The sequence below is a fragment of the Trachurus trachurus genome (assembly GCF_905171665.1).
Source record: "Trachurus trachurus genome assembly, chromosome: 7".
NCBI classification, from domain to species: Eukaryota; Metazoa; Chordata; class Actinopteri; order Carangiformes; family Carangidae; genus Trachurus; species Trachurus trachurus.
In genome coordinates, this window is record NC_139901.1 from 17,925,398 (window position 1) to 17,953,309 (window position 27,912).

A 27,912-nucleotide genomic window follows, 5' to 3' on the forward strand; every position below is an offset into this window, starting at 1 on the left:
TCACTCAAAGAATAAGGAAGATGCTCTAACTACTGCTTAGCCCACTCATTCACAAACTGAGCAACCAGCCAGAGACCTCTTGATTATTGCTCGTAGTGCATCCGATGTTTTCTCTGGTGGTGAAAACATCAGATGGTCCTGTCACTGCTAATCCAAGTTCCTACCGCAGCTCAGACATTATTGTCTATTACTTCTTGCGGGCAATGTGTTTGAGAATTGGCTCCTTGAAACACTGATGCAGCCAAATGAACAGCTCGTGTTGCTGAAAAAAAAAGAGGCGTCCATTGACTTGACTGGTGAATGGTCACCTCGTGCACTATACGGTCCAGTCCTGTGGTTCTCTCTCCCGTAATGAATTAAGTGGGCAGGGAGCCAACATAGGAGAGAACAGAAACCCTTTAAGTGTTTCTATCGGCTCCAGTTACTTCAATGTCAGCCAAATCTCAGAAATGACACAATGGATTAATTCCTGCAGGAAATCCAGCCTACGAGAGACTCCTACCGGCCTCAAGGACGGAAAACTGCTCACCGGCCGTTTTTGATGTCATCAGCGTAAACAGGACTCACTTCCCCCATTTTCCCAGACATGGTATCCGGGGTCCTGTCACTGTTACTGATGGTCCTCAGAGAATGAACTTTACTCTGTGTCCTATTACTTTAGAGCAGCGGTAAAATTAGTTTCAAGGAAACTGTGTACTTTTGCTTTTAATATTTTCTGTATAAACAGCATAAAGTCCCCATGTTCAGGAATTGATATATGGAAACAAGCTCCAGGTCCTCATAAGACTACCGTGCTGATCATGAACAGACTGTGAGACAATGGGCCTCTGGGCAAAGGCACATGAAGTGTTCCCCACTGTAAACTCTCAGAGAAGTAGTTTTGCACCACTTAGTAGTTTTCCTGCTTCACTTTATGGTTATTTTCTCTCTTTGTCATCATTCTGCATCTCTTATAGCCTAGTAGTTTTGAGTTAGTAGCTGGTCAATGTTCATCTTCCCTTTTTTGTGTGGCACCTCTTTCTGGTAGTTTTATGTCTCTTTTTAGTTCCGCAACTATGTAGCTTTCCTGCAAGAAACAGACAAACAGAAATAGAGGCTTTTTGCTTTGAGGCCTCTTGACCCTTTGGTCTTACTTAACTTTGCTTATTGATTGGTCCATTCATTAATCCTTCTTTCGTGTTGTTGCATCATAATGAAAAGTCTGCCTATAAGGATTGTTACTACAACATCATCCACTTCTGCACTGACTAATTCAACAGAGGCCATTCAATAACCATAAATCCACTTAACATGACACAAGAATCCCTGAATAGGAATTCGCCCTCTGAGTCAAACAAACAATAATCACTTGCGGATAAGAGAAAATTGACTGTCAACACGGTGAAATCTCTCCTTCCTCACCTTTGGCAACAATCATAGCAGTAATGAATCTTATTTCAATGTAGCGCATCATCTCAGAGACAGCCTCATTAAAACTCAATGGATCTTGACACAATATTGAAAAGAGCAGAAGGAGCTATAGGAAGTGGTGTTAGGGTTGTTAGGCTGCCCATGCAGGCCCTGTGTGGTTCAGTGGGTTCATTCCTCCTTGTTGGTATGCATTCAGCCTGTGGCTAAGTCCGGCAGATGGGAGCCAAAAACAGCAAGGGGTCAAAAGAGAAGTGAGGCTCATGCGAAAGGCTCGAGTTGCGAGGAGGAAGGATGACATGTGACGATAGTTCATGTGTTCTCCTGACCACAATGACAGTGATGATGTGTTCATTTTGGTGATGCATCGAACGATTATGTGCTTTTGCAGTTACAGCATGGAAAAAAAAACTACCATGTTAATCAAGACCGAGGAGATCTGGAGAAATAAAAGACGAATTCTCTGAGAATTTTAAATGTTATATTTCAATGCAACTTCGAGTAAAGTGTATTGAACATTGACATCATTTCAATTAGCCTACTACATATTGTAGTGATAACCAAAGTCATAGAAAGGCATCAAAGTTACAAAGCACAGAATATTAAAGTGAAAATCTATCCAGAAATCAAAATATATCAACATGACTGTGAAAACATTAACAGGACTGCAGCTGTGACAGAAACTTGTCAAATCCCATCTTTAGCAGCCTTTTCTTCCTCTGCTTATCCGATACTTGACATCTTTCAGACAATAATGCAAAACAACAAAGTTTGAACAAAGCTACAATGTGTTTATCACCCAAAATGAGAATAAAACAGACGCATAAATACAGAACTTAAAGGAGCATTATCGCAAATCCAAATTCTTAATTCGGCCACTAGATGGAGCCAGGCAGAGTTTATCAGATATAAACAAGTGGGCAGCTGTCAGAGAGAGAGAACAGCCTCGTTTAGTCCCCCCCCCCCCCCTCCTTCTCCCTCCCCCCTCCTCCTCCCTCACCAGGCTGAATGAACGTGCAATCGCGGGAAAAAGAAAACTCGCTAGTGGAAGCGGCAGCTCTACGTCGCGCACAACCACAACAATGACAACAACAGCAACTGCAACTTCCTCCTCCTTAATAACGCTGAGAGGACAGCTGAAGAAAGACACGGGACGTGGAGACAAAGTGTTCTACGGAGCGATGCAGTGACTGTAAGCAGCCTGACACTGCTACATTACTATTTACTATTGCATTTTTCCGGTTCGGAGGTCGGATTTGCGAGTTCCGAGTGCAAGCGAACGCAGCAAGCGCCGGGCCGGCTTGGATCATAACAAAGACAAATGCTGCATTTGCCCCACGGACACTATACTGTTGGCGATTTTTTTTGTAAATTTAGTTATGGCTCCCCCCGACCCATCTTTTGCATATTTCAGCTTATTTTATGCTATTACTGCTGTATTTGCGATAATGCTCCTTTAAATATTCAGCACAACAGGATGAAAACTGAATTTTCATTTCACAGTGACGACCTCAAACGGTGAGTGAGTCTGGACAGTACATCAAAAATAAAGCTACAAAACTGTCCTTCATGGAGTGTATCATTTTCAGCAAACCGAACAGCAAACCAAAAACTTGTACAAAGATCAACTTCAAGTGAACAGGCAATTTAAAGTTTGACGTATAGCACATTTATCAAACTACAGTACAAAATTGACCTGTATGTGCAATTTATGACACATTCAATAGGCTTCGCCAAAATGCTGACGTACAATCAGGCATCCTCATCCTCATGTGCACACACCTGCACGTTCTCCATCCCTCTCTCTCCACAGGCACTTGACATCATGAGGTTAAGTGTGAAGCAGCGGCCGAAACACCGCTTCCTTTATATTCCAACCTGGTATCAGGTATCGTCTGTCGGTCATCTGGTGCTGTCCTCTTCTCTCTGTGTGGACGTGTCCTGTCCCGCCAGCAGCCCACGACGGGTGTCGTTTGAGCGCTGCACCTCCGCTCGGCACTTGGAGCAGCAGCAGCAGAGCGCAGTGCACAGGCGTGTGCGGAGGGGCTGGGTGAACAATACAAACATGATGCAGTTGGCTGCTCCCTGAGACGTGTTGCCAATTCCCTGTGGAGACCAAACAGAGGAGCAGCGGTGATGGATTATTACACACTTGAATAAAATGCTCCTAAATGATCTGATTATTGATCGTTGCTCTTTCTCAGCTGTATCTACCTGGAAGATTTTACAATGTACACTCAAACTCCACACAATAGTTACTTTGGGTCAGTTTAAAACTACGATTAACTGTTTATTTGCTTTTATGTAGCTACTTGTCTTTAACTGTGTTCAGACTGTTGTGTTTTGTGTGATGTTGTTTTTTAACTGCGCTTTATTTTTTTTTAAATATCACTGTCAACAATTTCTGAAGTTTTAATAAATGAAATTGTTATTTGATGAATAGATACTGAATTCTTTGTTTTAACTTAATTATTTTTCATCATTATCAACAAAAAAGACTTATGACAATATGTGATAAAACGTATTACTTAATTCAGGTTTTATCATCATTTTTTAAAAAACATTTAAAAAAAACTATTGTGATACTTCTCAGGTGTGAAATGTTGATGATGTATGCGTAACAGCATTAAAGTCACACATCCTAACTTTAGCAACATAAACCAATGACACAGCACAAGTACATTCATATTTAAGCTGTCATCCACACAAAATGGCTCATAAACAGACACAATTTACAGGAAGTGGCACTAGTAAGAGATAAAGTAAACTGTAGAATAAGAGATCATGTTAAAGGTGATCAGCAAACGTCCTCAAAACTGGGGTTCATTGCTCTAAAAGAACCTTTATGTCTCACTCACGTGCAGCGTGACCAGCACTGGGCTCTGTCTGGCAGTAGAGCCTGCTAACAGCAGTATGAAGCGCACTGTGCTCCAAATGCGCAGGATGATAAAGATGACAGGAATAAGTGTGAGCTTCGTATCAGCCATGGAGGAGAAGGAGTTGGCTGCAGGCCTGGGGGCCAAAATGGGACGGTACTCGGACAGGGCAGCATGCTGTGTCAGACCAGAGTTGATGATCAAAACCAAACATGAAAAAATGTGACACAGAAACACAAATAATATGGAAGAAGAAAAATGAAACGTGTCATTGAAGAAAATGGATAACTTAAAATGGCAGCTATTAGAGGCAGATCTGTGGTATAGAAAAATGAAAACACTGTAGTTTTTTTCATCTTCGTTATCTGTGCTCTTATTAACATCATTTCAATAATTCTGACAGTTTCTTTTTTTTTTTTTTTCTTTCCAGTGAGGCACAGAAACTCAGAGGGTTGTGTTAGTTATGGATGAGAGAAGTGTAAAATATTCATGAATTGTTTATGTACATGTAGGCTATTTAATATTCTTCATTTAATATGGATAATTAAATATAATCAATCAATTCTGGAAAGGTTTTTTGTGGGTGAGGAAATGAATTATGTACACAAGCAAAATTAAACTTTGGAGGGATGAAAATAAAATATGTGCATGATTCTGCTGCGGATGCAGATTGTAGAGATGTCAGTGTGCAGGCCTGACTCGGGCCTCACCGCGATGTGGATGTGCCTCTTGATCAGGATGTAAAGGACAGGGAGGGTGACGTAAGCCAGGAACTCCCAGATCTTCCCGGTCAGCAGCATCCACAGGACCCGGTCTGGAGCGTGGATCCTGACCCAACACCAACCCACGGACACCTCCGATGCGTCATAGCCAATCTTGTTCAATGACACGGCTGCAACAGTGATGATCAGAGGAATGCCCCAACTGGATAAAGACACAGGGATCAGAGGGACTGAATACAACTTCCTCAAAGGTCAAACCTTCTATTTTTAAACATCTCCATAAGCAAATCTTTAGTGGGTTGAACACCCACAAATATTGCAAAAGACATGTGACACCATGTGATTATCTTGTGCTTAAGGCTTTTACACAACACAGGATGCAGAGTGAGTTATCAAAATAAACTGGATTCAGGACTTTAAGAAGCAGAGTTTGTCGTTTCCCCTACAGCAGTACCTCTCTTCATACATTAGTGTTGTTGTTGTGTGTGTGTGTGTGTGTGTGTGTGTGTGTGTATAGCAGCCTCCATGAATGGCTCTGCTGTGTGAGCTTCATTTCAACTGAGCACTTGAGTATTCACAAAAACAAAAAAAAAAGAGACCGACAACCACCGACGCCGCGGTGAGGCGCACCCAGGGGTGAAAATGTTCTGTGTCCAAAAATAGATCAATTATACGGCGCTACAACAGCGAAACAACTCCCTCCTTACATCCTCGCAATCAACATGGACAGCTCATTAATGCGAAGAAGGAAAAACCAGCATAAAGGATCAAACACATGAGCTGCTTCACCAAAATTTGAGTCTAACTCACAATACAACAAACAGCTTGCAGAACCTTTTAACGACCTTTTTCTAACCCCTAACCTACTAATATATATATATATATATATATATATATATATATATATATATATATATATATATATATATATATATATATATATATATATATATATATAAATATATATATATACACACACACTCACACACACACACCACCACAGATGATGTATGTATTAATATGACCCCACCCAATAGAGTTATCATAGACTGTAAAAAATATGGACGTAGCATCCGTGACGTCACCCATTGGTTTTGGGGAGTCATTTTTGTGACTCAAATATGGCGGCCTGAACAGCGCCACGTTGGATTTACCGGCCGAAAACCCGCCCACTGGCCTGTCCTGACCTGTCACTCAACGTTTCCGTGCCCTAATTGGCGAGAATTTTAACCTAATAATAGTAAAACGGTAGAGTTAAAAAAATTTTTTTAACTGCCTTCAGAGTGTGTGCGGGGGTAGAAACTATCGATTGAGACCAAAAAACGTTCTGACACCAGGCTTTGATCATGTTTATTGAGGATGTAAAGTCGGCGATTTTAACATGGGGGTCTATGGAGAATGCTGCTTTCTGACACCAGCCCCCAGAGGCAGCTGGGGACTGCAGTTTTTTGAACGCAGAAGTGAGCTTCACTTCTCAGACCGACAACTGCCCCCTTGAGAGTTATCTATGCTGTGAGGTACCAAATAAAAATAGTAGCCTATCTAAAAGGCATGCATGATATTAAATGTGTTCAGGCATTATGTGATCTATTTAGATTTACACATTTGCACACCTTTAAAAAGCTTTTTCTCTGACATTAATAGTGTGACAGCGTACAAAGAGCAAAAATAATGAAAATGTAAGGTTGAAATAAATGTTGTATATTCTGCCAGCATTATACTCATCTCCATAGCTGCAGACATTTTACCTCTAGTTTCACTCTTCTATTTCCAAATACCTTGCTGCTGTGGCTCCAGATTCTGGTCAGGACACTGAGCCTCCTCTTAAATTTACCTTTTTCTTGGTTTTTATTTTTCCTTTCTCCAAAAACACAACATACTAGGAATACAGTCAGTATGAAAGACCAAATTACAAAAATGTGCGTGTTACGTTATGGGAGAGAACATAATTCTATTTTAATAAATGTCAGAAATGGCTGCTGTGCCTTGATGAAATTTATCTACTGAGCCCCCCAACATATATCTTATTTCTCTTAAATTATCCTTGTCATGTGCATAGAACTTGACTAGTGTCTCCCTCTGACTAACAGACTGTACATAAACAACACAAGGTCCCACAATTCACACTGGATGTCAGAACCAGAAACGGGCCTTTCAGTCTGCAGACATCTGTGATGGAGCTGTGGTGAAGCACAGATCAGGACAGAGGTATATAAAACTATTTCTAAAACTCAGAGTGTTCCCAGGAGCACAGTGGCCCCAATAAATTATGAAATGGAAAAAAGCTTGAGTTGGCTGTTTGCCCAAAACCAGACTAACCAGGCAAGACCTTGTTTAGAGAAACGAGCAAGAACCCAGCTAACGCTTACAGAGCTTCACAGGTCCTCTGCAGAGAGGTCGACCATCAATCAGGCCAAGTGAAAGACACATGGCAGCCTGCTTGGTGACATCAGTAACTGGCCTATTTGACAGGAAAAAGACCCTCTGGTCTGCTTAAACATTATGTATGTATTCATTTATTTATTTATTCAAATCCTTGGGAAACACACTAAGAGGATGTTCATTTAAAATGGTCCATAAATACAGGAATCAATAGCCTACAGTTCAAATCAATGGTAATGAAAAAATAAAACAGAATAAATGTAACAATTTTAAAAGAAAAAAAGTGCCAATGTTTGCATAAATAATCAATACCAAAAGAACAATAAGAAGTTAAAGACAATCACAGTCAATCATTTGCAACTGAACCCTTAACTTGTAATGGTACTGAAGAAGAAGTATTCTAATTATGTGGGGCATAGTGTTTTTCTAACTCACAATGATTTTTTGAGACAGTAAAAATAGTTTAACCCCTGTGGCAGAAGTAGCCTACAAACAGTAGCCTTGTTTGTCTGAAGGACAGAAACTGTTGTGCAACTTGGTTCAGACAAAACATGAACCATAAAAAGTTGGACCCTATTGTATGATTTTTAATCCAAAGGTAGGTAGGTAATGTCCCAGTGATTAAAAGTAAAAAAATGTTAACGTGTAGAAACGAAGAATAAGGATAATGTTAGACGATGTGTGAGTGTTTAGTGCCACACTGCAGACACTTTGGAGACGGTCCCTAACCTCCATGTTCACCATCGGCTTCAAACTTCCAGAGCAGAGCACCACATGCTGCAGCAGTCCACCTACATGGCGCCAGGTAAAATATCACATGTGCAGCATCGGCGAGGTTTTATTAGGCTAGCTATATAATCTACATCAAATCTACTTAATTCATACATTTAATTCAACATAAAACCTTCTTCAACACCGGTGCAAAAAAAAAAAAAAAAAAAAAAAAAAAAATCCGGCGTCTGTGTCATATTACCTGACAAGGTGGAAAATGAGCTCCAGGCTGTCGGCCACTCTCTGGCTGGACCTGACGATGAAGACGTAGAGGTAAACGGCGATGGCCACGGTCCAGAAGAAGGAGCTGGTGTTGGCGAAGGTGGACACGGCTCCCTGGACGATGCAGTCCACCGAGTCGCTCTGGGAAACTCTCCAGACCCCGTACGCGTAGGAGACGGCGGAGAGCCAGTCCGACACCGAGAGGTAAACCAGCAGCCTCCTCGGGGTCGTCCGCAGGTCGGACCACGCGATGTAGGTGAGGATGATGAGAGACGAGCCCACGAAGGAGAGCGCGCAGGAGAACAACACGACCACCTGCTCCGACAAGTAAACAACGGTGTGGTTTCCTCCGCCGCTCGCCATCGCATCGCTCGGTGGGATCAGATCAGATCAGATCAGATCAGATCAGAAACAGTAGCAGCCGTCGGTGTTGTCACCTCGTGAACTCGGTCATATCGGGTCGGAGGACAGTGTTGGGAAACGGACTAGTCGTTGTTGTTTTTGGACATGTAGGGCGTTATAGGAGCTTACTAGGACTTAACGTGAAAACATGAGCCCAGCCTTATGACTTTGACTCACTTGGGTTGTATAAGAGTAAACACACACAAGTTCTCTGTCAGAGGTAAACCCCTCCCCCCCACCCGAAACGACGACAACCCGGAACCCAAAGCAGAAGTCACAGTCTGCTCTGCTGCAAGTCAGCCAAACTCATTTGGGTCTATATTTGGCTCTGATGATGATGTTTACTGTTGTGTTGTGGTGGCAGTAATAAAGCTGCTGCATTAGGGTTTGTCACGTAGAAGCAGATGTTAAATAACCCATTCCAGATATGGTGCAGCCTATTTATAAGAGATGATCCTGTTATGTCACCTGTCCTTTCAAACTGTGTTATTATTATCACTTTTATTATTGCTGTTTAGTCAAGGCAATGTTATTTAAATAGGGCCAATTCACATCAGAGGTTATTTCAGGTACTTTCCAAATTATGCAGGTCTACACCTCTTCATAAAAGACTCAACAGTTCCCATCCAGAGCAGCACATAATGGCGAGGAAAACGTCAACGGGTGGATGGCCATCTTGGGTTGGAGAGGAGGAGCAGAGAGAGTGTTAGCGTTGATGAAATCTAATAAACTTAATAATGATTTGATTAGTATTATTATTGTAGTTGTTCTTTATTCAGGCTTGGCAATAACAAGGCATTTTCTTTATGGTGCAACATGGTTACAAAGTGATTAACAAAATGCAAGATAACAAATAGTAAGGTCAAAGATCAAAAACATAACCCTTAAAGTCATCACAACACAAATAGGGTAAATCAGTGAGTAAATAAAGTAAAATTAACAAAGGAAATTTGTTTTTTGTTTTTTAGGACCGCAGCCAACATATATTTTCATTATTTTTTATTCAGTGCCATTCATTGTGATTAGTTGAATAATTGTTTGCTTAGTGAAATAACTAAAAAAAAAAAAGTGAAAAGGGTTAAAGAGAGCCAGAGGTAATGTCTGCTTGTTTTGTTTGACCAGGACTCTGTTTGCTGGAGAAGATGTCAAATCCTCCAGACTGAGACCACCAAGCTGTAAGTCATTGGAAAAATTAATCAAGCAACTGGTGTTTATTCATTCTGTATTAATTGACTCACATTTAAATAATTTGTAGTATTACACAATAAGGTCAAACAATAAGGTCATCATCACCTGAGCACATGTCCCCCAGCCCTGTGTTGTATTGCATACTGGTCAGATTGAAACGGGTGGAAATATCAGTTTTAAAGGGCAGCTCACAGAAAGACATTACATCATGCACCCAACATGTAATCTTTCCTCAGTAGGGCTGAGACAGTCAGTTACCCACAGTTCACAGGGAGCGTCGCAGCGTTTCAGGTAATGAGGGAGTTTTTGAGTGAAAAACAGACATTTAATTAAAAATTTTGGCTGATGTTACATTGCGCATCAAAGTCGATTTCCTCATTATCAAACAGTTCATCGAGCCCACGGGCCTGTAATGAAGTATTAAGTTGTTGGGACATTTTTGAGTAATGAGGATTATCTTCCGTGCTTTGTGTAGCCATTAATTATTCAGTGTTTGTGTGATTGTGGTGTGGGAAGATTCAACGGCATAAAGCTGTGACCTTGTCTGAGAGCAGGACTTCACTTGACTGCTTCTGCATCGCTTCTGCATCGCTGCAGCTCAGAAAAACTGCAACCTCCTTTTTTTTTTGTTTACAGCAATGCAGTGGCACGCTGGTCTTCTTCCAGCAGGCTGCTGCAGACACATCTGCATTTAGGCTGCGACCTGAATCAACCAGAGCCAACAATCAGTTTCACAAGACACGCAGTCTTAACACACACACATACACACACACAGATGTTGTCATCTGTGTGTGTTTGTGTTTGTGTGAGAACTTGAATTAGTGTGCACCTGGCCATTTTGGCTCATCTGCTCTCATTAGGTCTACTGTGTTCACATGGCAACATCATTTTTTCAGGGGTCTTCAAGGTTTTACTCAAAAGTGGTTTATACCTACAACGCACATTTTCAGTGATTATAAAATGAATGTGAACTGAGAAAACAAACAAGGCACATTAATGAATCAGTCCTCAAGTGACTTTTATTTGCTTCCTTCATTTATTTTTTACAGTTAAAATGTAAGAGATGAAATAAATGTAAGGCTGCTACAAATGAATTAGCGATGAACTGTATCCACTATTAATGTGTCAGCAAGCAGAGAAATATATTCAAAGCAAAAATAAATTTGAACATGCATTTGGAATAACATGAGAAATCACTAATCATAGTAAGCCAAGCCATGTTTTTGGAACAGAGAGATTTTAATGGAAAAAATATAAATAATGTAGGTTTTTACAAATTGCTGCAGTGTTTGATGAACAAATGCATGCTGGGAAGTTGTTTTCAGTCACAAGATGGCAGCAAAGGGCCATAAAAGTAGAAAACAGAGTAGAAGTGGGGATGCTTTAATCCAATTGTAAATATTGTAGACAGAGGTCATGCTGTCAGTAGATCTATCTCCAATTAATTCAGTGTCAGGTCCTCGGTTCTTAACATCTACAGTGTCAGCACGTTTAAAAAAACAAAAAACAAAACAAAAAACTTACAGTAGCAGCAGCATTCTTGTTTGCTACAATGCTGATTTTGCGTCTTTCTTTTTTCCTTTCCTCTGGTTCTTCTCGCCTGCGCCGGCGGGCTGCGATCCCAGGGCCTCTTATTGCGAAGAATTTCTGCGGCAGTATACTTGCTGATTGCTTCGTTCTCACTCCTCACAACAACCAGCTAAGACACTGCCAGAGAAACACCCACAGCACCCGCACCGTCCAACAGATCCGTCCCTCCTCCCGCCCTCTCTCTCTCTCTCTCTCTCTCTCTCTCTCTCTCCGGCAGGATCTTCTTGCCCCTGCTCTCCCCACCTGAGAGTCTGGCACTCTGGACTCACACACCTTTTGATGCCCAGCTTCATGGTGGTGGTTGTTGGACGGCATCGGCCTCACACAGGAAGCCCCCCTGGGGGTCAGCGTTGTCCTGCGCCAACAGCCGGAAGCTCTATAAGAGAAGTAGGAAATAATGATTGAGTAACATCTGCTCATGGTGAGATACATTCCCATGAAAACGTCATGTTAGAAATCTTAGATTAAGGTTTTACGAGGCTCTCTGCCCCACCTTTCCTCAGCTTTATGTAACGTTGGTGCGTTGATGAGTGTACTCTGTGCTGCCCGAAGTGACCCAAAGCTTGTTCCCAAACAGATCCTTGATACTCCTCTAGCCTTTTGTGCAGCATCACTTTAAGTGCACACAACTTGGGCAAACACAAACACCCCCGAACTAAGAATAGACTTGCCATGACTCATGATTTTGCAACAAAAAGCTCTGTTTGATTTAGCTCTCATCTATTTGTGTGTGTCTCTGGGTTCACATGAACGCCATGCAGCGCAAGGTCCTGTGTGTGTGTGTGTGTGTGTGTGTGTGTGTGTGTGTGTGTGTGTGTTCCTAAGGGACAACAACTAAAATCCCCCCTCGCTATCACTTTGTGTTTGCTCGCTGCAGTGCTATTTTGAGTGGGCTGACCATTCCATACTGTCCTCTCCCTGTGGACTATGCTTTGCTGACAGGACAACATGGATACTAGAGAGCGGTCTGCACTCGATAGCAAATGAGGGACGAGGGGGAATCATGACTGAGACAGAGAGGTGTCGGGAGGGAGGGATGCTTGGAAAAACTACAGTTGGCTGAACGTCCTCTGTCTGGTGTAGCTTTAGTGTTGAAATCTGCAGTGAGGCTATTTGTGGCCCTCCATGTCTGCTTTTGCTGAATTTCATGACGCATTTATTTGGTTGTGTAACTGGAAATTCCTCGCTCGATTGGTGCCTGACCGAATCTGATGTCAAAGAAGAAGCCGAGATGCTTCTAAGAAAGATGTTTGCGATGCTTTTTGAGACAGCGTACCTGCTGATACCAACACTAAATGTGTATTATTTGTCCGCCCCATGCCCTTCTCCTCACACACATGGATACAAGTGATGTCCGCAGACAAACAAAGAGACGCCTCTTGACCTGCTTTCAGTTGCCAAACAGCTGTGTCCGTGTCTCTTCGTGTCTTTGTGGCGAGCCAGACGCTGCCTTTGCTGAGCACATGATGACAGGAATTCCTTCCTGCTCAGGGCTTGATGTAATCCCTAATACAGGATTGAGGAATGCCAGTGAAAACAACACCCAGTTTGCTAAATGAATGAGCGGCTGCCTCGCTGCTTCACACAGCAAACAGCAGCAGCAGGAGCAGCAATGAGCCTCGACTCACAAACCTGTCCACAAATATGTTTCAGGCCTCAGGCTGGGTCCAGCTCTGCAGACAGATTTTTGTCTTCCTGTTCTTTTGGCCAAAAATAGGACATTTGTTGACAAATATTAATGTGTAGGTGTGGATGAATTTTGCAATTTATTTTAGCCGGGGATCTAGAGGAGCATATTTTTGTTGGGTTTAAGCCGTATTGAATACACCTTTATTTAGACAGTTCTTTCTGGTTATACTAATATGAAAATTATAGGGCGAAATTACAGATATTCATGTAAAAACAGGTAGTGCTAGATCACTGATACAAATAGGATAAACTGCTCGAGAGACATGGAGATGAGGGGCTCTTTCGTGGTTTTAAAATTGCGTAAGATATCAGAAAATAGTAAAAGTGTCTTCAGTGATTCATAACTCTAATTATTTATTTCACTGTCACTTAATACAAATTAAAATCACCACAATAAAGTAGCAGCAACTAAAAATGTATTCAATAATGAATTGATTATCAAAATGATTTTATATTATTTAATAAAAATAAAAAATCAAATAATCAACTGGCTCCACTGGAAGCATGATGAAAGTGACAGTAAATATGATATTTAAGTTAAAGTTTTACAGATTCTGAGTTAATAATACAACAAAAAGCTTTTACTTTACCGTTAACTCAGATATTGGTGGCTGCAGTGGCTAGATTATTTACATGATCTTTAATCTGATCTTTCTTATTTTGATTGAGTTTATACAATAATTAATTTTTAATAGTAAAACAGTTATCTACATTTTGATATACTTAAGTTGTATGCATTAAAATCGTATTGAATTCAAATGCATTTAATTGTACTGAACCCTTCAGGTGTATCAAGGCACCAGCCTTATTCACAGCCACGTACATTACAGACACATTGTGTAGTTAATTCTAGGCCGATAATTAATAATAATTTTAATCATCAATTAATCACTGATTTTTTTCATTGAAATCTTTAAAAATCTGTCACAAGTGAGGAGATGCAAACAATTTTCTTTTTCTTTTTTTTGTCCGTTCAGGTCAAAATAAGTTTACTATGGTAAATTTGAAAAAAAGAAAATCAGAGGAATCATCATTTCTGTTTGTTTTTTTGTACTACTGTTACTTGAAAAATTACAAGCGTGGATTAGAAAGATTAATGGTTTCAGCTGTGTAATGTGACAGTGCACATAGTGCAATGTTTCTGTCAAAGGGACATTTGTTTTTACCATAAGTCTCTGCTGTTACGACAGCAGCAGCCCCGTAAGTCTATAGTTCATGACATTTTCAGCTGACTCCACAGCAACAATGTGGATTTCCCAATCAGGCACACACACTCATATACTCATAGAGTGCATACCCACACTAGACCTATACACACTTCTGCTGTCAGGCCTCAGGTCGAAAAAAACCCCAAGAAAAACCCCCAAACTCACCCTTCTACCCAGCATCACCAGCACCGGCCCCTCCTGGCTTGTCTCCGCTGTGCATGTCTTTCTGGTTCTAGTGTCAGCTAACAGTGCTCAAACAGTCATACCTTCCTGCTGCGCTCCCATTCCCTAGACCTTATCATCTTATGGCTAACAATGACATTAGTATTTACTGTAAGGCCATGTTTCTGAACAGTGCTACACATGAGACACACACACACACATACACACACAATAACATAGGTGGCACTGGAGGCTTTGTGTCTTTACGTATATTGAATTTCAGATGCTTTTATTCTAAAATATCAATTTAAAAGCATTTAAATTTGTTGTAGAATTATAAGTGGTAAAATCCAGGTCAATACATTTAATCTTTACCTTTCCTGTCAGTTTGGAGTGTGTATTGGTCTTATCAGTGTACACTTATGAGTGTTGTATGTCAGACTGCTGTGTGTTAATAATTCAATGGTTGTGAGTCTTACACAGCACACACCAGCCCTGGTTACCAGAAAACAGAGTTGCCCCAGTAACTATCTGCTTTCTCGGCCACACACAAGTAAAATACACAGATCATAGTGCGCAGGACACTAAATCACTATCATTTGACTCACTTGAATGATTAATGTATTTGAGTTTTGACAGAACCCAAACAAATCTTTACGGTGGAGCTAATCAGTAACATGTTGTGGTCATGTGTCGCACCGTGGGCAGTGTGTCTGCTACAGTTGAGGTTGTCTTTATCTGCTGCTCAGTGTACAGAGTGTATAATCTAATGACGCTTTTTGTCTGCTGGCAGCGTTGCTTGCCTTATGAACAGAAAGTCAAGTCAGCACTGTGTTTAAGCAGATACAAATCAGTTATGAGAAATGAGGAACTCTGAGCTCTTTATCTTTGGTCTCATGCTTTTCAGGAAGGACAGGCGGCCTGCTGTGTCTCCTGGTGGAAAACAATAACAAAATCAGCCATCCTCCTCCCTGAGGATCAGAATCTGGTCAGACAATGATCGCTGAGTCCCCGTAGACTCATGCAAGGGTCATCGGTGGTTGCTGTGTCGGTGCGGAGGTCACTGGGCCACTGCATGATTGCTAACTGTGTGTTTTGAGTGTAACCTTTCATATTGTTACCATGGCATCATGTTAGCATCAAGACTCGGCTTGGACGCTTTCACAGCCCTGAGAGCTGCACAAATGACCATTTATGCTTCAATCAACCTCAAGGTCTTATTAATAAGCTGATCTGAAGGCCTCATTTGACCATCTTTTCTACTTCTCCGCATTAATTAGTGTTTCTGGAGTAGAGGTGTGCTCTGTGCTCTCCTCTGTGCTGTTACAATTAATCTAGGCATTCACACACATGCTCAGATGTAATATTATATGTCAGAGGCTTTATATTCACACACAGTTTTGACACTCACCAAGCAGCGAGGCATCAGCGGGCGCTCCTCCATTCACGCTCGTCTCCAGCTCGTGTTGCCATCAACAGGAGTCTGTCCACCGGTGCTGCATGCAGGGACTCTCCCATGCGCGTGGGTCACTTCACTCTGGCAAACTGTTGATCAAGAGTGTCTTCTCACTCTCCCTCACTCTCTCTGAGGCTGTCTCTGCTTCCCCCAGTCAGCACAACAAGTCAAGGCATGTTCCAACACGCCACCAGCAGCCGGACCCGGTGTATGAGCCTGCTCCTAGACCAGAGGGGGAGGAGCAGAGGATCAGAGAAGGGGGGAAACCCAGAAAAGACCCAGCATGACTCAGCCTGCTTCAGTCTGTTAGCATGCACAGCTCAGCCTTCGAAGGCCTCAGCGCATGAAAGAGTTAAGTAGATTTCTTAACAAAAGCAGAGTTGATGACATGATGTGAGAGCCGATGGCAAGTGAGCGAAAATTTTGTTAAGGAGGATAGTATTTGTGAATTGCACTGGCTCGCTGTAGATCATAAAGAAGTCCAGTTTCCCGCAGGCAGTGACTTCTTCTTCCCTCCCTGTCACCCTCTGTTCAGCTGGTGGAAACAGTGTTGTATGTCTTTCTTGGTTAATTCCTAAAACCTCAGTTTTTATTGGTCGAAGCTGACAAAATTAAAGTGAATTTAATATCTTAAATTCAGCCACAGCATTGCTATTCATTCATACTCTTATTAGTAAGCAGTCCTACTTAATCTTTAACACAGCACAATGAATAGTTTATAGAAGCTGTAACTGGGCACCAGCACAGCATACTAATGAAAGCTGCTGATTCATCAAATCATTTTGTACAGTGTGCACACAGTAGGTCACATCAGTTACAAATGAATTGTGAATGATAGGATGGTGGATGTCTTAGGGACTGCATGGCAAAGATGGAGGAAATGTATGAAATGTTAATATTTTTCCCTGGAGCGGTGCTGTTTAATGTCAAATGAGAGATGTATGTGTACAAATCTACATTGTATGTTGTTCAGCGAGACACATTAACCTGCATCGAATGTGCAGAATCATCACCATCCATGAGCGCTAATTATGCAGAGCTGTTCCGATGCTAGCCTTATTTTTTTTATTTATTTATTTTTACTAGAGGAGGGGTGAAGTCAGTTCATCACTGCTGTAGTGGAAGTTGATCACTAGGCAGATTCTGGGTGCAGCGGCAGGAACCAGCTCAGCAAATCTCACCTGCTACAATATGGTCTGAGTCTGGCTGCCTGAGCATCTCTAGAGCACCATAGTGTGCATCGCTGGTGCAGCTCTCCACTGCAGCCTATCAACACACTGATGACCTTATCAATGAAAGAGCAAAGTCACCAGGATGTTTTGACCAGAAAGAACTCAAAAGCGCTCCTTCTGGACGTTTGTCTTTTTTCCTCTGCTGACAGCAAGCGGAAAAACTGAGCAACTTCGCAAAAAAAAAAAAAAAGAGCAGAAGAGGCGTATTTGCCTGCAGATAGTTGCTTTAATTTATTGGAAGTGGTGATGCGGCACTGCACTGCACAGTAGCGTTTTGACAAAGAGCCAGCAGCAGTTTTGCCAACTGAGTTGCTTCTTAATATATGGAAGCGAAATATGAACAGTGAGCTAGCCCACTAAGAGGAAATTATGTCCTGCACTTTAACAGTGAAATCATCACAAAAAACAAACAAACTGCAATTTATTTAGTCTTCCTACCTGGCTGGGACACAGACTGTAGCTGAGGCCTCGCACTTCGCATCTGTGTCAGTCGGAGTGGGGGGTGGAGGGGAAGGAACCCCTAGCCCAGCAAGTTCAAAGCTTGCTGCATTGATTACATCATCGGAACTGGAGTGCTGGAATGGGACAATGCACCATCAGAGGATGGGGGTGGGGGGTGTAGGGGGTGGGGGTACAAACGGCTAATCTCACCATTGCCTCCCTGTGGAGCTCCATGGGCAGCGTGTGTGTGTGTGTGTGCGTGCGTGCGTGTGTGTATTTTCTCTCTGTCTGTCTCCTAACTCAGCTTAGACCGGCCCAGAGTGAGACAGCCTGCTCTCCCTCACATTCACCACCACTGTGTCACGTGACTGAAGGACTGTCTGTGTCTGAGGGAGGATGGTCATCTTGATGTGCACCCCCCCTGTTTCTGTTTCTGTGTGTGTGTGTGTGTGTGTGTGTGTGTGTGTGTGTGTGCCTCAGTGCGTGCATGTGTGTCTCTGACTGTGTGTGCATGCGTGCTATTAGAGGCCGGCACTGCAGGAACTCAGCTGCTGCAGGACACTGCAGGATTGCTGTTCTGCTGCTGGCTCATTGGCTCTTGCTTCTCTCCCTCTCCCTCTCCCTCTCCCTCTCCCTCTCTCTCTCTCTGTCTCTCCTCTCTCTATTCACTCAGGCAAATTGCTCAAGGAGGATGGTGAGAGCATGTGCTGCATACTTTTTTCAGCAGGGGAGAGGAGGGGTGAGTGGAGGAGAAGGGAGGAGGGTGGGGGTGGGGGTGGGGGGGCAGAATCACAGAGGTGCAAAGCATGCCGGTGAGGCGCTTTGCTGGGCAACTGTACCTCTGAGAGAGACTACAGTAAAGAAATTGGAGACGAGGAAGGAGGAGGAGGGAAGAAGAGGAGAGAGAGGGTGGGAGGTGGGGGAGGGCAGAAATGAGGTACAAGGAACATCAGGTGAGTGCGGCAATTTCCTTTGCTGGCAGTGCAGCACCCACCCTCAGTGAGAGTGTAAAGCAGGAGAACTGCAGATGTTCAGAGATGATGTCAGGCTCCGGATGTGGCACGGACCTCTAGAGCAGTTTGCTATCACTCTGATCCCTTGCGCTCGCCCGCCGTCAGTGGGGGAGAAATTCAAAGGCCAGAGAGATGCTCTGGACCCGAGCCTCACAAAAGCGCCAGCTGACGACGCAGGGGCGGCCTTTTTCAAGGTCTTAGCACAGTTACCTGAGGTGAACTCGGCGCTGACCAAGCCTGCATACAGGCAAACTGACCTGGCCTCACTCATCGTCCGCTCAAACCTCTCAGATTGGTTTCAGAGCACATTTTCAATACTGACCAACTTTTATACGAAGCTTTTTTAAAAACTGTTTTTATGCGGCTTTGAAAAGGCTTGGAGTTGAACATAGGCCATACAATAGGCTACAACATAAAAGACGTGAGTGGCAATATTGACTTCTACAGAGTTGCTTAGATAGTGCTGCTGCAGAGATATTACCCAGTGTAAGCGTGGTTCTGCCCAGGGAGACCTTTTCCTTTCTGTTTTTATCCAAGAGAAAGATACATTTTCTACAAATGTACAAACCAAAAGCTTAATGCTTGTTATCTCACACTGTCTGTGCCGTATCCACCAAAAAGAAATCCTGACAGAGCTGCACTCTGCCCTGCTATCCACTTATAGGACAGCAGAAAAAAGTCCTAGTAGCTAGAGCACAACTTCATGACTGCACCACAGCTCCCCTGTCCCATGCAGGCCACTGTAGCCTCATTCTCATTTCCTCATCTCAGCACTCACACACTGACAGCACAGGACAAACTGATACAACAGATCCTTCCCACCAGTTTCCACAATCAGATTCACAACTAACACATGCTGCTAAATATAAACCCACAACCAAATGAGAAAAGTAGAGAGAGCAAGGACTATCTGTACTCCTCCTAACGGCAAAGTCAGCAGATAAAAGTCTCCTCTAGTGGAGGCAACTCTCTGCATCCTGGCTAGTTTTTTTGTCCTTGTGTCAAATAGTCTCTTAAGCAGCCGCTATCTGACACGCCGGCTGCTATTTCCAGCCTCTACCATGTGTTAAACATGGATGAGGGAGCAGAGGAGCCTGACTGCTAACTGACTGGCTGTCTGGCTGGCTGCTGCTGCCTGGTTATTACTGGTGCAGAGGAGGCTGAAACTGATGAGACAGAAGCAGCCAGGAGCTTCAACACTGCAGGCATGCACACTGACATACATAAATCAACTCCTGGTGAGGCTAGGAAGTGTAATATCCTTTGCAAAGAGGAAGACATGTAAGGAGACAACAACACAGGTAAATAAGGCTAGAAAGGAAATAAATGTATACCTGCAGATGAGTGTCGGACGGCATCACACACCAGGAGGAGAGGAGGAAAACTTCTCTGCACTCACTCTGAGCCTCTTGGTCGCTGGTGATGTGCTTTCATGGCGCGGCAAAGTTGACTGCAGCATTGCCTCCTGAACAGAATGACATTGTTTGCACTCTCTCTCTCCCTCTCCCTCTCTCTCTCCCTCGGTCCTCCTCCTCCTCCTCCTGTGCGCGCTCACTCCCCCTCCTCTTCTTTGCACGCTTGCTGGCAGCATAAACTGCACAGCTCAGCAGTGTTCCCCCACTGCCGCAGCAGATCCTGCATGAGCTCTGCGTATCTGAGTGGGATGGGACTTTTAAAGGGGAACGCAACCTCCAGGGTCAGTGTGTGCACATCCTCGGTCCGCCCCTCCTCTCCTCCCTGTCCTCCTCAGCAACCCCCACCCCCACCCCCACCCCTCCCCCCACTGCTCTCCTAACACCGCTGAGAATCATCAGTGTAAAGGACTCGTCACTAGAGAGACCCCCTCCATGCACATATAGCCCTCCATCTCCTTGCTATTAATTTTCACACTACAGCAAAAGCTGCTTTGAAAGGTGAGTGTGTTCAGACCTCAATGAGGAAGAGCTGGATCCACAGAGAGGCCATCCCCTCTGGATATTTTTTGAAACTTGTCAAAATATATCTGAAATATCATTTGTATCGAAAATGCCTGGGAGGATTTTTCCAGGTATGAGTTGCAAAAAGATGCATTTAAGACCGCTGGCTTCAAAAATGTTCATTTGAGGTCAGAGGACGTGACACCGTGTCAGGACTTGATCAACACTTCTAAATTAAGCTGCAGTCACCAAATGATCTTATATTTAAAAAATAAATCTGATTTCTTTATTAAAGCCTCAAGTAATTAGCAATTTTTAGGAGTTATAGTTCAAAGTCCAACAAAAGTATAAAACGCAAGACACACTGCAGGAGTATTGCACAAAGTGTCACCTCACATTATTAGTAATTATATTGCAATCAATGAGCGAATGTCACAATTTAAAAGCTGCCTCGTAAAGTAAAATGCCCTCAATCTGCATACCTTTCATTACCCAAGATGCACTGCTCTACTGGTGCTATTCTGCAGTGCGCTAAAAAATAGAAATATCTTGACCAACCAAATTTGTCTTTTGCGTGTTGCACAACTCTGTGAGAGTGAGATCATCCATCATTTAGTCAGCCAATAAGGTTGAACTTCTCTTTCTGCAACGGCTTTACTTCACAAAAACGTACAAGGTGGTTACGTTTCCCAGCTTTTGGTGGCGACGTTTGCAGTGCGCTGCATGGGCTTTGTATGGATGATGGTTTCTCCATTTGAAATTCTGTGCGTTTGAGGTATCAGCGCCTAGACTGCTCTCTGCAGCAGTGCAGCGCTCTCTGCTTCTGCTTCTCACTGCAGAAGTGAGGCTTTTTTTCCCCCCCTTTTTTTTCACATGACTTTGTTCTGCTTGGGCCCCCAGTTGAACCCTGGGATCTTTCGTCCTCTTAGGATGAGCTGCATGCATCTCACATTAACCCTGAAGTCATCCAGTCAAGGTGTGCACTTACCTGTTTCAGGCAAATTGGACTCTGTGTATTATATATATGAGGGCTTTTCTCCCTAATTAGCTTGTACCTCTACTCTAAGACACACCACTTCTGGTGCAGATTACTGAATCAGCAAACTCACATAATGGAGCAGCTCTGACTATTGGGGATCAGCTACATGAGGCTGTCTTTATCAGTCAGTGTCAGCATGAATCGTAGCTTATGTATCATGCGAAAATTGTAATCAGCTGAGAGCGGGAAGCATCAGTCCCTGCATGAGAGATCTGCATGCAGCGCTGCTACTGCATCAGTCTGCCGAGCCTCGCAGCATCTGTCCTCTCCCCCTGTACTCTGTGACACCAGGGGAAAATGCCCCCGCCAGCATATCCCTCACATAGCCCATGCCATTCTCAGTAATGGCATCCCCTATGATGAATAAGCCATGAGGAGGGGCCCTTTTACATGTCCTATTAGATTACCTCCCTGTGCTTTACCTGGCTGCTGTCACCTCATCGCCTCTGGCTTGACGCTCTTCTTAATATTCTCTCTTGTTAGCCCAGCCAAGGGCACTATGTATAAACGTGTGTTAAAGCTCGTAGATCATATGAGTGTGGAGATTTGGAGGTGAGTCGTCTGTGCGGTTCATTGAATGTGTATATAAACGGCCAGTCATTCATGTTTATGATTCACATTAAAGTCTGGGACAACTGCCTCACTATTAGTGATTTTGCAGCTGATATGAAATGTTTAGGAAAGTAGAATTTTTTGTCTTTTTTTTGGAGCCTGGTGTCATAACAGGACATCATCACTGACTTACATCTTATCTGACATGAGCTGTAACAAAACGGAGACGAAGGGGGAAAAAAAGGTTATCTGTCAGGTATGGACAGTCTTGACACACGCAGATAATGGAGTGAAGTCTAACCATCGGCAGGTGAGTTTGCATGTCTTTTTTTTTTTTTTTTTTCCATTCACAGCCAATTCTCCGCCTCCATTGATCTGTCCGGAAAAGATAATAGACGCATTGATTCACCAGCTCAGCAGCTTGCTTGGTTTACACATCAATTCAGACTAATTCTCAGTAGTCCTTAGTCAAGGAGGAGAATTGCCTTAAATGACTGACGGGGTCTGTTTTGGGTTTAACTGCAGGTTTTATTTTTCCTGAAAATGTGACAAGATGTTGAAAAAAAGAACAGCAGAAATATTTTGATGAGCACATGTGACCGCAGACTCTGGGGAAACCTGACATGGTCGATGAAAAGTAGAGTCAGAAAGGAGTTAATTGATGCTAGCTAGCAATAAATTAACTCCATTCATTTCACTCTGCCATAGAGATGGAGTGAATGATGGGATCCTGACTTAGTAGAAGAAGGTGCATGGTGTGTTTCACTGCGCCAAGGCTTCTTTGCTGACCTCATTTTGTAGAGCTGAGCAGATTCCTCCCAAGGCCAAGTGGAGTGAAAAAGACACACTGTCAACTCCAAAACAGGTCAAATGTGGTTGTGCAGGAATGACTATAAGCACACGAGAGATTTACCATTTTCACAGCAGATGAAGTAGTCCAGGTATCTTTTATTTTACTAACGAAGACACTCTTTTTTTCATTTTATCAAAGGATCGTTTACGACATAACTCACCGTGACATTAAAGACCCTGTTCTGAGAGGCAGAGCTGAATATGTGAAGCATATGAAGTGTGAGGAGTCATCTGTTTCTCCCACAGCACGAGAGAGATACTAGTAAGAGGGCTATGATGGATTGACATTATGGTGAGTGGCTGAACTTCTGACAGCTGGCTGCTCTGTTGTGGTGAACGAGCTGCGGCTCTGTCAGCTGTCAGTGTCAGCAGCAGCAGCCGGTCTGCTTTCTACAGTGGTGTTGTAGCAGAGCATAACACTGATCAGCTTTAAATGAGGGAGACTGCAGCAGGGATGTCTAGATTAGACCTTTACAGGCATCTAATGTCAATTTCAACCATCTGTATGCAATATTTTAAGATAAACAGTATTCCAAACAACAGCTATGACTTTTCTTGTCTGAGTTTCTTTTCAGTATTTTGTACATTTATGATGATTGGAGTTAAATATGCACTTTCAAGGGCAGGGAAAGTAAATATGATGAATGAAGACTTTGGACTTTTTGTTTATCTTATCTTGTGGCAGTGGTACTATGTAGATGCCAAGTGAGCTGTAAACCTGTGAATATTCAGTTTCACTGCTAAATTGCATGTCTGAACTCTGAGCTCATTGAAGACTAAGGCCAGGTCACGCTGCAAAAATCAGAATGATCATCTTGAAAGCAGTGAAGGATCTCACTGTGATGAGAAATATACTCTACATGAACTGCCACAGTCCATCAATGTAATGCTTCTGTTTTTTTGTGTTTTTTGGGGGATGAATGAAACACTTAAGTCTGTGGGCTAGTAAGAAAAAACACCTTGTGGTTGATGACGCAAGAACAAACTCCACTCTGCTGTGTCCAGCCTAATGTTATTTGTAAGCAGTTTTCATCTGCGTTGATGGCGAGCCACTTGTTATTTTAATTTTTGTTTTGTTTTGTGCCCACTGTTTTGTGCTCTGCATTCCAGGTTCTTGGGGGATTGTTGCACATCCTCCACAACAACCCGTGTCATCTGGAGATGTGTGTTGACTCCTGGCCTACATTCACCACTGCCATTTGTTACCGTCAAAAACAGGTAGGCTATAGTACACAGGGACAAAGATAGACGACTCCTCTGGAGTGGCTTGTTGATGTCTGAATCTGCCTGTGAAGTGTTTCAGCAGCAGCAGCAGCAGCAGCAGCTCCGATGTGATCCCTGACACATGCACTGTCTTCACCAAGAACCCAGAAACCCTGAGAAGTTTGCTGCTTAATGAGAGGGTCGTAAAGTGGAGGAACAGACTCATATTCAGAGGTAGAATGAAGACATAACATTTCCTTAATCGCTGTATTACGATTGTTCCAGGCTGCAATTTGTTATTTTTTATCAGTAGTCACAGCAATATACAGTATTTTTATTACAGTGCTTTTCTACCACATGTCTAGTTAATACACAAGTATACCTGCAATTATGCTCCAATGTGATGGATTGTACAGACATCCAACAATGCTATCTTTTGGATGAGTCAAACTGTAAACCCTCCTGATTATTGCAGCACTAGTTTAGAGTTTAATGTATTTTATGCACTGAAGAAATGAGAAAAGTACTAAAAGGATAAGCCTTCTGTATTATGCATTTCTATTATTGTCAACAAATTCCATGCAACAGAACCAGTGCTGCTTGTAGCTCAAGGCCTTTTGATTACTTGTTAAAGAGAAGAAGAAAGATTTATAGATGCAGCAGAAATATATACTATAATTTAAAAAAAGGTTTCAGGTATCAGAGGTTGGAACAGCTGAGCACTGTAGTGGTTTTAGTAAATGTTACTCAAACAGAAGTAAACTGTAGCCTACACTACATTCACCTGCAGATTAAAACATGTGTTTGTTATATAGTGAGTATTTCTGGCAGCAGAGAAGTGTGTGTGTGTGTGTGTGTGTGTGTGTGTGTGGGATCAACTCAAAATAAACTACAGTGTCTGTTTTCATTGTAATTAAGGAAAATGTCAGCCAGTGCAACAGTGTGGTGAAGTCATGTGTTTTAATAGTCATCGAACAACATTGCAGGTCTACAGCACAGAGGAATAGGCTACTCATTTTTACTGATATGTCATTTTATTTAGCCTTTGCTTTTCCAAACATATTTCTGTTGAATAGTAAATGTGTTTTCACTTACCGTAACTTCCCCCCAAAATTGCATATTAATACCAAAGCCAAGCATTTATGTAGTCTATTTTTTTTATTTTAACAATTATTGTCGAAACCTTAAAACAACTGGATGATATGATTTTTCTTTCCAAACAGATGGTTTCTTAACATTTTTTCTTCTGGCCTTGCCACAATTAGGACACTGATGTGATGAACTGTGATGATATTGTAGCTGATATTGACTGTATTCAGCAAAGTCACAGAATGACTGATCTGCACTAATGCCGTGTCGTTTTCAATATATTGATTCTATGAAAATTGTGTATGCATCAGTTTAATTAATTCAGTCATGGAGGTCCACGGACTCAGCTTTTGGTACCACAGTAATCCCTGGAGTTACGTTACCTTATGTACAGTAAAAATGACTCCATACACCTGCTACACGGGTATTAGATTTGGGAGGAAATGAAAGCTCTGGTGTTGAACTGATATTCTGCAACTGTCGTTACCTGGAGTTACGGACTGGTGCATAGTATGATGACGAAATGAATTTGCTTTTGTCTTTCTGAAAGGTATACCAAGCTCACACTGCGATCTCATCAAAGACCTCGCCACTCTCAGTGGGCTAGATATCACAGAATATGGGGGTTATAACACCTTCATCCACCACAGTCCAGAGAGTAAGGACTGGCAAGAGTGAGTCTCTAAAAATTTGTTCATGACCTCATTTCAGTGCAGCTCCATTATTTTTTGAGGCCGATGAGTGAGATTAGAAAATATGATGTACATTTCACTGATTTATGTGCATAATTCCTGGTCATATTTTTTCTCTGTGGCCCAGTAAGGTGTTGCCGCTGCCAGTTTCCATTCTGGATGAGTCCCACGCTGAGCTCGTGGACACACACTTGCCTTATGGAGGCAACCAGGATAGCCTGAACCACGTGGGAGCCTGTATCCGCCATCTGCCAAACCACTGCGTGATGGATGAGGCGGGCCGGCCCGTGTCCTGGATGCTGTCTGATGAGCTGTGCGAGCTGAGGATGGCCTACACCCTACCAGAGTACAGACGAGCCGGGCACCTCCAGGCTCTTTCTCTGGCTCTGATGCGCAGGATGAGCTCTCTGGGTCTGCCCGTCTACTGCCATGTCAACCAGAACAACCAGGCCGTCATTAATGCTGTGACTTCGCTCGGCTTCTCTGTGTGTCCCGGTATGGAGAAGATCTCAGTGTTGCTCATATGTAAGGACAGAGTCTGAGTAAACCAGACTAATGACAATAAAGTCTGTCAGATGATTGAAACCATACTGGAAAACCAATGTTTTATTGTAAAAGTGGAAAATGTAACAAGTATTCCTCTTGTTCTATGATTTGTATCACTAGAGCGCTGAAAGGATGCTGCACAGCTTTGTCAGTTTCTGATACCAAACTCAAAATAACATTTTCTCTGGTCTTAGGCTGGATCTGATGAATATGCCAGCCGTTCTGCTGCTTTTTGTTCACTGTGGGAAAAAAAAATAAAACATACCGGTATACAAATGCCCCCCAGTATGAAACAATTCTGTAAGGACAATACAAATCTGTCTCCAGTTTGATCCTCTGGCGTGTACTGAGCAGCTTTTCCTGAGGAAAAGACCCCCCCTAATCTGCAGATCATCCAAGGAGACTCTCATCCACCTGGGACTCCTCCCCGGAGGTGTGCGGTTCCACTGCTGATTGCCTCTCTGTGTTTTAGCAGCAATGCACCATTCAAGTCTGCAGGCAACTTGACAAATGAGCAGCGGTCTGAGCAGAGGGGATGCTCGTACTGCACCACACATCCTGTCCCATCCACATCCCCCTGTCCCGCAGTGGTGCACCTCTCTTAACTGGCGCCCTTTGCTTACTCTAAACCTGCAGGCTCTCCTCTCAAAGTCAAACCAGTACAGTGCATGTTAAATACATGTTTGCTGACGCATGCACATTTAAAGACAATTCTATCTTTAGTTTACATTTATAGTACGTTGTTCAAATATATTGTAATATTACACATTTTCTTAACTGTTTGTCAGTGAATTTATATTAAAAAAAAGCAATCTGTCAATAGCTAATTGATTCGCCAGTTTTACTCAAAATTGGTCAGAACCTGACTTCATAATTAATACGCTGTTAGTCATCAGAAAGCAAAAAATCTATTTGTTTTAGCTTCTCCAGTATGATGTGTTGCTTCTCTCTGATTTATATCATTGTCCATTGTCCAGTTTAAACAAGTAAGTGAAATTCTTCACCTATGTTTCTGTGGAAAAAGATCCTCTTTATCGTTATATCATGATATTCAATAGACTATACGATTAATAGAGAAATTAGTTGAATCAACACAAAGTTTTTTTTCCGTCTTCTGACGTGATTAGTGATAGTGAAGAATTCTGTGCTGTTTGCTCCTTGGGCTTCTTGAACAATATACAGCGCTATGTTATTATAAATAACCAAGCAGAGCTCTGAATTCCCAGAGTGAATGAATTTTTAAACTCACTGTCCATGCACAC

General features: G+C 42.7%; 2 protein-coding genes across 3 annotated transcripts; one reads left to right on the plus strand and one right to left on the minus strand.

The window, feature by feature from the left end:
- Positions 1-2,869: 2,869 nt before the first annotated feature.
- gpr157 (G protein-coupled receptor 157) lies at positions 2,870-9,840 on the minus strand. The gene is made up of 4 exons (XM_083974955.1): positions 8,361-9,840; positions 4,994-5,207; positions 4,266-4,460; positions 2,870-3,513 (listed from the first exon to the last, which is right to left on the minus strand). The coding sequence occupies exons 1-4, from the start codon at positions 8,741-8,743 to the stop codon at positions 3,310-3,312; spliced, it is 996 nt and encodes a 331-aa protein (XP_083831081.1). The 5' UTR covers positions 8,744-9,840; the 3' UTR covers positions 2,870-3,309.
- Positions 9,841-21,590: 11,750 nt separating this feature from the next.
- LOC310988378 (glycine N-acyltransferase-like protein 2) lies at positions 21,591-27,304 on the plus strand. Of its 2 annotated transcripts, none has more exons than XM_083974957.1 (5): positions 21,591-24,003; positions 24,231-24,338; positions 24,416-24,557; positions 25,963-26,086; positions 26,232-27,304. In XM_083974957.1, the coding sequence occupies exons 2-5, from the start codon at positions 24,282-24,284 to the stop codon at positions 26,644-26,646; spliced, it is 738 nt and encodes a 245-aa protein (XP_083831083.1). In that variant the 5' UTR covers positions 21,591-24,003; positions 24,231-24,281; the 3' UTR covers positions 26,647-27,304. The 2 variants fall into 2 exon arrangements, with proteins under 2 accessions (XP_083831083.1, XP_083831082.1); XM_083974956.1 differs by having other exon boundaries at positions 21,591-23,412.
- The last annotated feature ends 608 nt before the right edge of the window (positions 27,305-27,912 follow it).